The sequence below is a fragment of the Rutidosis leptorrhynchoides genome, chromosome 6 (genome assembly GCF_046630445.1).
Source record: "Rutidosis leptorrhynchoides isolate AG116_Rl617_1_P2 chromosome 6, CSIRO_AGI_Rlap_v1, whole genome shotgun sequence".
Lineage (NCBI taxonomy): Eukaryota > Viridiplantae > Streptophyta > Magnoliopsida > Asterales > Asteraceae > Rutidosis > Rutidosis leptorrhynchoides.
In genome coordinates this window covers 84,273,704-84,286,121 of record NC_092338.1, presented here as the reverse complement: position 1 = coordinate 84,286,121, position 12,418 = coordinate 84,273,704, and the positions used below count along the sequence as shown (strand labels likewise).

The following is a 12,418-nucleotide window of genomic DNA, read 5'->3' as shown; positions in this document are numbered from 1 at the left end:
CTCTTAGTAGCCCATGTGAGTCACCTAACACATGTGGGAACCATAATTTGGCAACTAGCATGAAATATCTCATAAAATTACAAAAATATGAGTAATCATTCATGACTTATTTACATTTAAACAAAATTACACATCCTTTATATCTAATCCATATACCAACGACCAAAAACACCTACAAACACTTTCATTCTTCAATTTTCTTCATCTAATTAATCTCTCTCAAGTTCTATCTTCAAGTTCTAAATGTTCTTCATAAATTCTACAAGTTCTAGTTTCATAAAATCAAGAATACTTCCAAGTGTGCTAGCTTACTTCCAATCTTGTAGAGTGATCATCCAACCTCAAGAAATCTTTATTATTTATAGTAAGATATCTTTCTAATACAAGGTAATACTCATATTCAAACTTTGATTCAATTTCTATAACTATAACAATCTTATTTCGAGTGAAAATCTTACTTGAACTTGTTTTCGTGTCATGATTCTGCTTCAAGAACTTTCAAGCCATCCAAGGATCCTTTGAAGCTAGATCCATTTTTCTCATTTCCAGTAGTTTTATCCAGAAAACTTGAGGTAGTAATGATGTTCATAACATCATTCGATTCATACATATAAAGCTATCTTATTCGAAGGTTTAAACTTGTAATCACTAGAACATAGTTTAGTTAATTCTAAACTTGTTCGCAAATAAAAGTTAATCCTTCTAATTTGACTTTTAAAATCAACTAAACACATGTTCTATATCTATATGATATGCTAACTTAATGATTTAAAACCTGGAAACACGAAGAACACTGTAAAACCGGACATACGCCGTCGTAGTAACACCGCGGGCTGTTTTGGGTTAGTTAATTTAAAACTATGATAAACTTTGATTTAAAAGTTGTTCTTCTGGGAAAATGATTTTTATTATGAACATGAAACTATATCCAAAAATTATGGTTAAACTCAAAGTGGAAGTATGTTTTCTAAAATGGTCATCTAGACGTCGTTCTTTCGACTGAAATGACTACATTTACAAAAATGACTTGTAACTTATATTTCTGACTATAAACCTATACTTTTTCTGTTTAGATTCATAAAATAGAGTTCAATATGAAACCATAGCAATTTGATTCACTCAAAACGGATTTAAAATGAAGAAGTTATGGGTAAAACAAGATTGGATAATTTTTCTTGTTGTAGCAACGTGAAAATTGGTAACAAATCTATATTAATCATATCCTAGCTAAATTATATTGTATTATACATGTATTCTAATATATTATGTAATCTTGGGATACCATAGACACGTATGCAAATGTTTTGACATATCATATCGACCCGTGTATATATTATTTGGAACAACCATAGACACTATATATGCAGTAATGTGGGAGTTAGCTATACAGGGTTGAGGTTGATTCCAAAAATATATATACTTTGAGTTGTGATCTAGCCTGAGACGTGTATACACTGGGTCGTGGATTGATTCAAGATAATATATATCAATTTTTTTTCTGTACATCTAACGTTGGACAACTAGTTGTAGGTTACTAACGAGGACAGCTTACTTAATAAACTTAAAACATCAAAATGTATTAAAAGTGTTGTAAATATATTTTGAATATACTTTGATATATATGTACATATTTGTTATAGGTTCGTGAATCGACCAGTGGCCAAGTCTTACTTCCCGACGAAGTAAAAATCTGTGAAAGTGAGTTATAGTCCCACTTTTAAAATCTAATATTTTTGGGATGAGAATACATGCAGGTTTTATAAATGATTCACAAAATAGACACAAGTATGTGAAACTACATTCTATGGTTGAATTATCGAAATCGAATATGCCCCTTTTTATTAAGTCTGGTAATCTAAGAATTAGGGAACAGACACCCTAATTGACGCGAATCCTAAAGATAGATCTATTGGGCCTAACAAACCCCATCCAAAGTACCAGATGCTTTAGTACTTCGAAATTTATATCATATCCGAAGGGTGTCCCGGAATGATGGGGATATTCTTATATATGCATCTTGTTAATGTCGGTTACCAGGTGTTCACCATATGAATGATTTTTATCTCTATATATGGGATGTATATTGAAATATGAAATCTTGTGGTCTATTGTTACGATTTGATATATATAGATTAAACCTATAACTCACCAACATTTTTGTTGACGTTTAAAGCATGTTTATTCTCAGGTGAATATTAAGAGCTTCCGTTGTTGCATACTAAAATAAGGATAAGATTTGGAGTCCATGTTTATATAATATTATGTAAAAACTGCATTCAAGAAACATATGTCGATGTAATATATTTCTATTGTAAACCATTATGTAATGGTCGTGTGTAAACAGTATATTTTAGATTATCATTATTTGATAATCTACGTAATGCTTTTGAAACCTTTATTGATAAAATAAAGGTTATGGTTGTTTTAAAAATGAATGCAGTCTTTGAAAAACATCTCATATAGAGGTCAAAACCTCGCAACGAAATCAATTAATATGGAACGTTTATAATCAATATGAACGAGACATTTCACCTGTTGCATTATAGATGCCATTAGAAATGCAATGTTTACCTTAAGTGAGTGTATGAGACACCACAAAAGAGTAACCTCATTTGCATTCATTCTCCAAAGTAATTCACCCTTTCCATATACGTTTATGGAGATGATCTGTTGCCATAGACCATATGTTGAAGCAAGGTGATGCACTAAGAAACCCTCTTTGTTGACGAATTCAAATTTGAGTTGTCCTTCACTCAGTGTTTCAAGAACACATTCTTTTTCCAACCATTCCGGAAACTCATCAAATGAGTTTGGGTTAAGGAAAAATTTGATCCCGTTACTTGGAACATCCATGATATTTCCAAATTCTTCAAGTGTCAAGGAATAGCTTTTGCCATAGAGAATGAATGATATCTTCATATCATCATGGAATTGGAAGTTTGCATAGAACTCATTAACATGAAGAGGATATAGAGGTCCTCGAAGATTGAGAAAGAAATTCCAATTCACACTAGAGAAGTTGGCCAGCGAATAGGTTGAGAGTTGATGGGTTGACACTTCTCTTTCTTCGATAATTTATCTCATGATTTGGTTGTGGGTATTTAGGGATTGTGAAGGTGGGTATGAGTTTTGGTTGAGTGTGCTAGTATTTATAGAGACCTAATAGAAACTACTTTTACTTTTTCACAAGAGAGGTAGGTTAAGTGAGTAAAGTCTTTTGGTTGACAAGTCAATTTTTACTTGAGAGAAGTTATTGAGCCTAATAGGACAAAATGATTTGTTAGTTTATGCAAAGTTTATTTTGCAGTTGAGCTTCGATCGTCCGTGATGTGAGCCGTAGATTAATTGTTTTGGAAAAAATTAAACTCGCTGTTGGTACAGAACACACAAGGTTGGGCTCACGGTTGACCGTAGTTCAGCCGTATATAAATCTGACATGCTTGGTATTTTTGATTAAAGGCATGTAATAAGCACACACAAATACTTCATTAAACACACATAATAAAGTTCTTCAAACATTTTGTTTTAAACATTCAACCATTCAACCATAGAAAGTTTTCACGAGAGTTTGTTAGAATTCTTCACTTGATTCATCATCCTCCTCATTTCCTGACCTACAGGTCAAGCTTCTGATCACTCCTTTAAGTAACTTCTTCATTTTTGATTCCTTTTTCAGACTTTTGATTTGTGTCTGATAGATCTTATCCATCTTGGCATTGACCCCAAGATCTCTCACGGGTTCATTTTCTTCTTCATTTTCACTGTCTGATATCTCAATAGCTCCTCTGCTCGTTCCTGCCTCATTGGTAGTTCTTCTTCGTTTGGAGGTTGATCCTCCAGTTGTTTTTGGTGGTAGGATTGGTTTATGAGTGAGTGGAAGAGAGTCATCACTCGTGATTTTGAGGTGCCTAAACAGTTTGTTTAGATGCATTCCATAAGGCAATCCTCGAGTTGTTTCGGTGATGAGTCCACTCATCCTGGTTGCCATCAGATAGACAATATTTACTTTGATTCCGCTTTCCAAACACCACAAGAGAGCAACTTGAGTAGCATGAATGTTTGAGTGATTTCCTGATCTGCAGTAGATGTTGTAGTCAATGACTTTGTTCCAATTTTCATACTCAGAGGAGAGATGTCTACTCAGTACTCCAGATCTCTCAATTTCAGAGCGAGGAACACTGTCTTTGCACAGTGCATCTATTACTGCCATTTTGTTGGAGATAAAACTTGGAAGATATGCCAGTCCATGATGTGAACTGAAGAATTATTCACCATCTGTTAGAACTTGGAGAATGCGTCCGAAATCCTCAAGTGAGTAGTGGTAATCGGTGCCTTGAAGACTAAAGGAGACTTCATTGTTCACGAAATTGAAATTTGCATAAAATTCACGAATGAGAGATGGATAAATGGTACCATCAATAGTGAGAAATACTTCCCATTTAAGAGTTTTGAATTGTCTCACAAGTTCTGGCATTTGATCGTGGGAAACTTTTCTTCCTTCAGTGATAGGGCGTCTAGAGAGAAACCAAGCATTGTACCTAATTCTCTCTGTAGGATCCGAAGGTGGGTTGTATGAGTCCTTTCTTTTTGGTTCGTCTCCTCTTGCCATTTTCTACACAATGATACTTCAGATTAGTTCAAGGTGTATAATTTCAATTGTAGGCAACACGTTTTACAAACTTTAATTATCATCAATACTTAGATGTTTTGATGTTAATGTTCTTCACATTTTCACTCTTCATTAGTGTCAATGAGTTTGCAACTAGATTAAGATTTTCACAAAGTTCATATGTGTTCTAGACTTCTGAAATCATCATCAACACATGTTTTGATATTCAACATTATTACACTCAATTAGCAACAATGTCATTCATATCATATGAACAATGCTTCTATGAAAATCTAACCTAGATGTATAATGAACCCTAGAATTATCCAAAGTTAAATCAATGCATACAATAATCATTACTACAATCATTTCTAAATTGTTCTTCAAGAACAATTTCAATTGTTTGCATCAATTTAGGTTTTGATTCATTCTAGTTAGGGTTTCTTCATAACCCTAATTCATCATACAAACACAATTGAATGTTAGGAAAGCAAGGATTAATCATACCGAAAGTAGGAATTGAAATTGAGGGAATGAGCGTTCTTCTCCGTGTGGTCAATATCCTCAGTTGTGTGTAGGTGTGTATGTTTTGAAGTGGGTTAAAAGAAATAAAAGTGAGGGTTTAATTTAATTTAAAACAGAATCAGACCACGCACGGTCGAAGCACGGTCGACCGTGGTGTTAGCCGTGTAGATATTTTTCCATGCACAGGACATGAGTCTGCGGTCGAGTATACGGTCAGCCGTGATGCTGCCGTGGATCCTTCTGATCACTCGTTTCATCACTTCTTCTTTCTTCGAACGCGTTTTGACGATTCTTTGGTTCTATAGAATACTTGAGGACAAGTTTTCTTTTCCTAACATTGAATGATTACATCCTCCCGATGTTTAATCATCAATGACACGTAATATACTATATCTATATGTATATTTATATTCAATCACACATAGTATACACACAACGCATCAATCTAGTATTTAGCATGCAATACATGTTTTCACATAAACACACAATCCTCAGGCAAGTAAGCTTTCTACACTTGATCTTTTAAAATCATTTTTCAAAAACAATTTTCATTTGTAAGAAAAACCTTTCATTTATACAAAGTCTTGTGACAAGATTATTTTCATTAGCATTTTGATCATTGATTTTGATTGATTTTAAGATTACCCAATCATTGACTTATCCCTACCATGGAATTGCTAGCTTGATCCATTTTTCCCATGTTTTCAATTTTCCTAATAATAGACAATGGACTTTGATTACAAGATTTGTGTTTGCTAGAGTCGTGACATACATTCATTTTATGTTTACCTCTTGATGAATCACAAATAGTTATCCTTTCAAGTTTTCTTTTCAAAGAGTTATTTTCATCAATTAAAACTTTGTTAAGTTGTCTAACTTTGTGTAATTCTTTCTCCAAAACTTTTACTTTGTCACGACTACTATCATACACAAATTTAATGGACTTGTAATCATCTAACAATTCTTCATAATTAGAAGGATAGAGTACATGTACCTCATTGCAATCCATGCTTGAGACATCATCTTCCTTGAATGGAGATTCAACCTCTTCTTTACTTTGACCATCTTGATCCACATCATTCCAAGAACTCATGAGGCAAAAGTCTTCTTCTTCATTCAACCCTTTTGCTTGAAAATCACCAATCTTTTTTTAAACCCTTCTATATTCCTCTACCCTTTAAACTCCTAGAGTTTAAATCTTTTTGAGAACATAGTGAGTTCCAACATTCTTTTGCACTTTCACATGAGATTATCTTTAATCTTTCTTCACTAGGAAGAATTCCATGAAGTAGTGAAATTGCATCAAATTGTTTCAAAACATCATTGTTTTGAAAAGTTGACTTTACTAGTCTTGAACTAGCTTGTGGTACAAAGTATCCTACTTTGATTATTCTCCACAAGTATTAATCCTTGGATTTAAGATAAGACTCAAATCTTGATTTCCACACATCAATATTCATCTTATCAAAGATTGGTGCTTCTTTCACCAATTCTTCCAAATATCCCATAGTTTGAGTTGATCCGAGAATCGTTGACTCAAGTTTTTGCACAACGAATTTTAACGCTTTCGCGATCGTTTGTAGCGCAATGATTTGAGCAACCGCATTGATACCAATTGTAAGTAACTAGAGGGGAGTGAATAGTTACTTAATACATTTTTACCAATTTTTTGATTGATCACCAAATTCAATTTTACTTTGATCAACCAACTCAACTCAAACTTGATGTGTGTAGTGTATATGTTCAAATGATAAATGAAGTAATGTAAAGAACATAGACACAAGGATTTATAGTGGTTCGGGTGGATGTTAACTAATCCACCTTAATCCACTCCCCGATTACACTAATCGGGATTTGTTGCTTCACTAAGCACTTTTCTCCAAACCCGGTGGAGATCCGATTTACAAGTCTTCAATCTTCTTTAGTAGACAACAAACCTAATCTTTCTATCCCTTTGAAAGATCAACTCCAACCTAGATCAACTTGTATTCACCTTGGATAAGTATTAATCCCCAAATAAGATTAATCAACTTCCTAAGTCCCTTTAAGAAAGTAGATCACTAAGCTAGCCTATGCTTCCACTAATTGAAGTTACAAGACTTATACACTCTGCAATGATTATCCTAACACAATACTAGGACACACATTACATTAAGTAAACTCACAAGATAAATGATTTTGATTAGTAAGTTTACAACAACCCAATTCTATATCTATAAGATCATAGAATCTTCTCTTGCTTGATCACATTTGAGTAGTAGTTGATGCACTTGTGATCACTAGAGATAAGTCTTTGAAATATGAAAGAGGGTCTGCTACAAATGCTCTTAAATGTTTGCCTTTTATAGTGGGATTCAAAAAATTGCCGTTGACACACGGTTGCCTGCATGGTCGACGGTGGTGCGACCGTGCGTGCTTTAGTCTAAAATTGGTATCCGTTGTATAGCCGTTTGACTCAGATTTGAACACCACATTTTGGCACCTTTACTCCTTCTAGCACATGCAAAAGAAACCAAACATCCTATACAAGTACTATATGCATTAAGTGTGTGAGATTTGATCTTATTGCATGAAAGTGACTAATCATTCCAAAAGTGGTAAACCCAACATTCTTAGAGAAGTGTCTTGATTGATATTTAGGGAAATTTCAGTTTGGTCAAGACTTAATTAGTCACATTAATGCTCTTGGTTCAATTCTAAAGGCTAGTCACTGTATCATTAACTTCCTAGTTCCAATTAATCACAAGTCATGTTTCATTTGAGTTTAGTTAGGGATTAATTGAATAATGTCTCTATAAGATAATCATGAAGTATGTAGAAACATTAAGGTTAAGTTATTCTTGAACAAGCAATCACACTTAGTTACTTAGACTAGATCAAATAGACAATTGACTATAGTTTCATTGTGAATCATTTTACACTTAATCTATTGGAGTAGGTTAGTTACTTGAATCCTAACTAATGAGCACATGGAAAACATATTAATCAAGTTGACAAGTTTATGATTATTAAGCATTATTAGCAAGTAGAAAGTAATACTCACATAGCAAGAGATAGTTATTCTAGGATCAATCATATAGATACTTGCACAACTTATAATTCAAACACTTAATAAGTTTAATGTGCAATATAACACATTACATGATTAATGTGTAAGCACACATTAATGTCCAACACATGCACAAGGGAAGAGCAATCTCTAGTTGGGACTTGGTGACCATCCTAAATGTATCTAAGTGTGTTTTAGGATTACAAGTCATTTCTAGTTTAATCTTGAGAGCATGGTTCTTCATTTAGCCTTAATTAATCACTAAGTCATTTCTAATAGCAATTATTATTTTAGTGATATTGGCTTAAGTGTGTTGGTACTTGATGATCATACTAAGGATATCTAGATAAGAATTAAGATCACGAGTTGTTGATTAACACTTATGTGTTATGCCTAATCTTGGTTAATTTGTCATTAAGATGTCATTAGGCTTAATTAATCACAATTAGTGTTTTTATGACCAAAACTCAATTGAGTATGGAGAAGGCATCTATTCTAAGCATGTTGAGAAAGGTTTCATGAATTATAGATGTCGGGAACTAGTCAAACTTTATTTGGTCAAAAATGGTGACAGAAGAAACTGCGGTCGCACTGCGGTTGACCGTGGTGGCGATCGTGCAACTTGTTTTCACGAAACTGCGTTGCAATTCAGTTTAGGGTTTCACGGTTGATTATGCGGTTGACCGTACCTCGACCGTGTGTTTTCCTAAACTTTTAATTTCATTCTTAATCCTATGTTTGACTTGGTCGTTTGCAAGATAAAGTATGGATTAGTGACCTTGCGTGTTTTATGTTAAGATGTCAGTCATCACTTATGCATATGTATGTGTCATCATCAAAACATATTCTTTGGTTAATTACACTTTGGTTAATTATACTTAAGTTTATTGTTTAGTGTATTAACCCACATTCAACCAACAACCTGAAAAATGATAAGTTATTTAGTTTGAATATAATATGGTTTAAGTGTCGTTATAAGAAATCTTATACCCGATCGGTAGAAAAATCTGACAAACTTGGCATATCTTCTCTTGATAAGAATAAGAATCGATATAAATTTTGAATGTTATGAAAACTATTCACTATAAGTTTTCCTTATATAGTTTCAATAGTTTCGACTTTTTCTTTAGTCACTTCAAATAATTTTAACTTTTGCTTTAGTCGCGTCAAATAATTTAAACTTTATTTTAGTCGCGTCAAATAATTTTAACTTTTGCGTTTTGTCACATCAAATAATTCAAACTTTTACTGTTAATAATTATTGTATCGTATTACTAAATATAAATAGATAACATAAAAAGTGAATATGGATAATATTATTAAGAATTAGTGCTTATTTATAAGCAAAATAAATAAAAAAAACTATATGGAGTGAGATACTTTAATAAAAGAAGAATAGGATATAGAAGAATGAGATGTGGTGTTGTCATGAAAGAGAAAGTGATCCAATAGGGTATGTACCCTTATTATGACCCATTATAAAACTAAAGAATAGTCTTAAATTGGATTTTGGAAGATGCAAGAAAACTTCGTGCTGATAAATTGAGTTGACTTTGTGTTAAGCTATAGTCCAAAATTTTATTCATCCTTTTATTTGGGATTAAGAATTAAGAGTCGCCTTGGATATAAATATATTGTTGAAGTTTATTTGAACACATATAGCGTTATCACATTTTATACATTATTTGTTGACCATAATAATGACTAATTTAAGTACATCATGTTAATGTTATTTGAATTTATCACAATATAGTTTTTAATGATAATATAATATTACGAAGATTAATGGAAACTAAAAAGGGGATGATTCTCACACACACTTTTTTGATCCTCACACACCTATTTTAACATTTTACTCTTCTAATAATACTCAATTGGTGTGTGAGGATCAAAAAAGTGTGTGTGAGAATCATCCCCCAAACTAAAATGATCTTTCAAGAGAATATATATATATATTTTGTTAACAAAAATACTTTATTATACGATAGTAAAGTTTTTTCACAATACCTATATAAAATGTTTTAATTCTTCAACTGAAATTTGGGTATTTCACATCCCGGCAAATGGATCTATTACTGACAAATTTGCGAAATAGCAGTCTTTGTATAACTTCCTGGCTCTTTCTTACAGAAAAGAGATAAATATAATATATTGAAAAATTCAGTACAAAGACAATTAAGTTAGCGACTTACTATTTCAAAGTCGTCTATAAATGAATAATAAATAAGCTTATCTTTAAAATATATGGACGTGGAGACACTTGAAAACTTCAACACTAAACACAAAGAAAGGCTGCTGCTAATTAAGTACATTAATAGATGCGAAAATGGAGTGCAGAACATTGGACTTAACAATCAATTATGCCAATGATTTAAGACAAGTTAGAAGAATTTTCAAAATGAAAGTTTACGCCAAGGTATTTGATCTTTCCTCAGGTATTTGATCTTTCCTCTTAAATTATTCAGGGCTAGTCTCAAGAATTTAAGTACCTTTAGAAAGTTAAAAAAGGTCAATAGGCCTTAACGAGTAATATGAATTATTTAAAAAAAAAAAAAGTTATTTAAAATCAGGTCCAAACCTTGCTAAGTTTTTCTTTTTTCTGGGGCCTTTGATTGTTGTTTTTGGGCATATTCTGCTTCATCTTCGCTGCTTCAGTTGTGTTTCTCTAGTTCATCTGTTTCTCAAATCTCCGATTGTGTCTGTATATATATAAAAAAGTGCCCCCTGAAAACCATATGCCCCGAGCACTCGATCAGGTTGCTTCCCTCTGGACCTCCCATGAACTTAATAATGATAATAATCTTGGTCCATACTAAAATTTCATTCGATTTTTCTTTCATCTAGACACTATCTACATTGATGATATGGAACGGATTCAGGTACTAATCAACGGTATTGATACAACGGAGAAACGGACCCCAGTGGATAAACACGGGCAAACCAATCCTGCATGGAACTACACAATGAAGTACGTGGTAGGTGATTCATCAGTCGAGCACTATGGTACAGTGCTCGTGATCAAACTATATTGTAAGCGTAAGCTTGGGGATCGATACATAGGAGAAGTTCATAAATCGTTAAAAGATCTTTATGAGTATGCGTGTACAACGGGTGGTAGCGCAGTAGTTTGTTACCCTGTACTAAAAGGCTCAATCGAGTCACAAGGACAACTTTGTTTCTCGTATAGGTTCGGCGATAAAGTCTCTATCGAAAAGCTAATGCTCGCAGATAGTATTGCATCCTTTTTGTTAACCGATTCTAGTAGCATAGCATGATATGGCTTAAGTACTGTTTGCAGAATTTTGTAAATAATCATGTTTATTTGCTCTACCTCAATTTGATTTGGTTCCCAAACTTTTTTATCTGAACATGCTAGATAAAAAGTTAATGAAGATAAAAAGCTAGGTATATTTAAGCATGTAATGAAACTTGAGTAACGTAAGAATTTTAAGTCGATCTCTTTATATGATGAATGTGGATCGAGCACAAAAGAGTATACTAGTTGTTGGTGCATGTCATTCTCAGCCGTAGATCATTTATCTTTTTAATACATTTGGTCATGTAATAACGCATCTCGGTGACTATTGATTATATACGTGTTTGTGTGTGCTTATTTAATTAAACAATCAATATGTTAAACTGCATACACAGTCGACCGAGTGTGTCCACACACTCGACCGACTGTGTGACTCAGTCGACTGACTATCTTACACAGTCGACCGACCGTGTCTGGCATGCAGTATATATACGGGTTGATACCTCCTTTGTGAGGTTACACATTCCATTAGCCCTATGCATCTGGTTTTCGTCCCAGCCGAACCCTAACACCATATACCACCGAAATAATCCGTTTAGACATCGATCTAATCTAGATTCTACCATAGGTTTGACCAAAATCAATCCCGACACGACCCGTATCTCAGTTTTACTCGATTCTAGTGATTTCCGCCTCTAGTCTCGATTACAAGCGACCTAAGATTCACCATTACGTCGTCTACAAAGTGGTATCAGAGCTGGAGTCTCTGGTTTGCTTGATTAAAATCGTTTTTGGGTCAAAATTTTTAGGTTTTTGGTGTTTAATCCGTTTTGTTCTTGTTTTTCTGTGTTCTTACGTTATAGTAGAAGTTTTTTGTGTTAAAACGTGTTACCTTTGTATTTAGCAGGATCCCCAACGTTTTGTTTTAGGTGTTTTGGTCAATAATCGATCGAAAAATCGATTTTCCCATTAAAAAACC

The 12,418-nt window shown here is 33.4% G+C and overlaps 1 protein-coding gene across 2 annotated transcripts; it reads left to right on the top strand.

Moving 5' to 3' along the window:
* Nucleotides 1-10,401: 10,401 nt before the first annotated feature.
* Nucleotides 10,402-11,755, top strand: LOC139855547 (protein SRC2-like). 2 transcript variants are annotated; one of them, XR_011761484.1, is made up of 2 exons: nucleotides 10,402-10,599; nucleotides 11,028-11,755. XR_011761484.1 is itself a non-coding variant. In XM_071844780.1 (2 exons), the coding sequence occupies exons 1-2, from the start codon at nucleotides 10,510-10,512 to the stop codon at nucleotides 11,456-11,458; spliced, it is 540 nt and encodes a 179-aa protein (XP_071700881.1). In that variant the 5' UTR covers nucleotides 10,408-10,509; the 3' UTR covers nucleotides 11,459-11,719. The 2 variants fall into 2 exon arrangements, 1 of the variants encoding a protein (XP_071700881.1); XM_071844780.1 differs by having other exon boundaries at nucleotides 10,408-10,618; nucleotides 11,028-11,719.
* Nucleotides 11,756-12,418: the final 663 nt, after the last annotated feature.

Coding starts and splice junctions, on each gene's coding strand:
- LOC139855547 (XM_071844780.1), top strand. CDS start 10,510: ATGGAGTGCAGAACATTGGACTTAACAATCAATTATGCCAATGATTTA. Junction 10,619..11,027: donor GGTATTTGATCTTTCCTCAG/GTATTTGATCTT, acceptor TCTTTCATCTAG/ACACTATCTACATTGATGAT.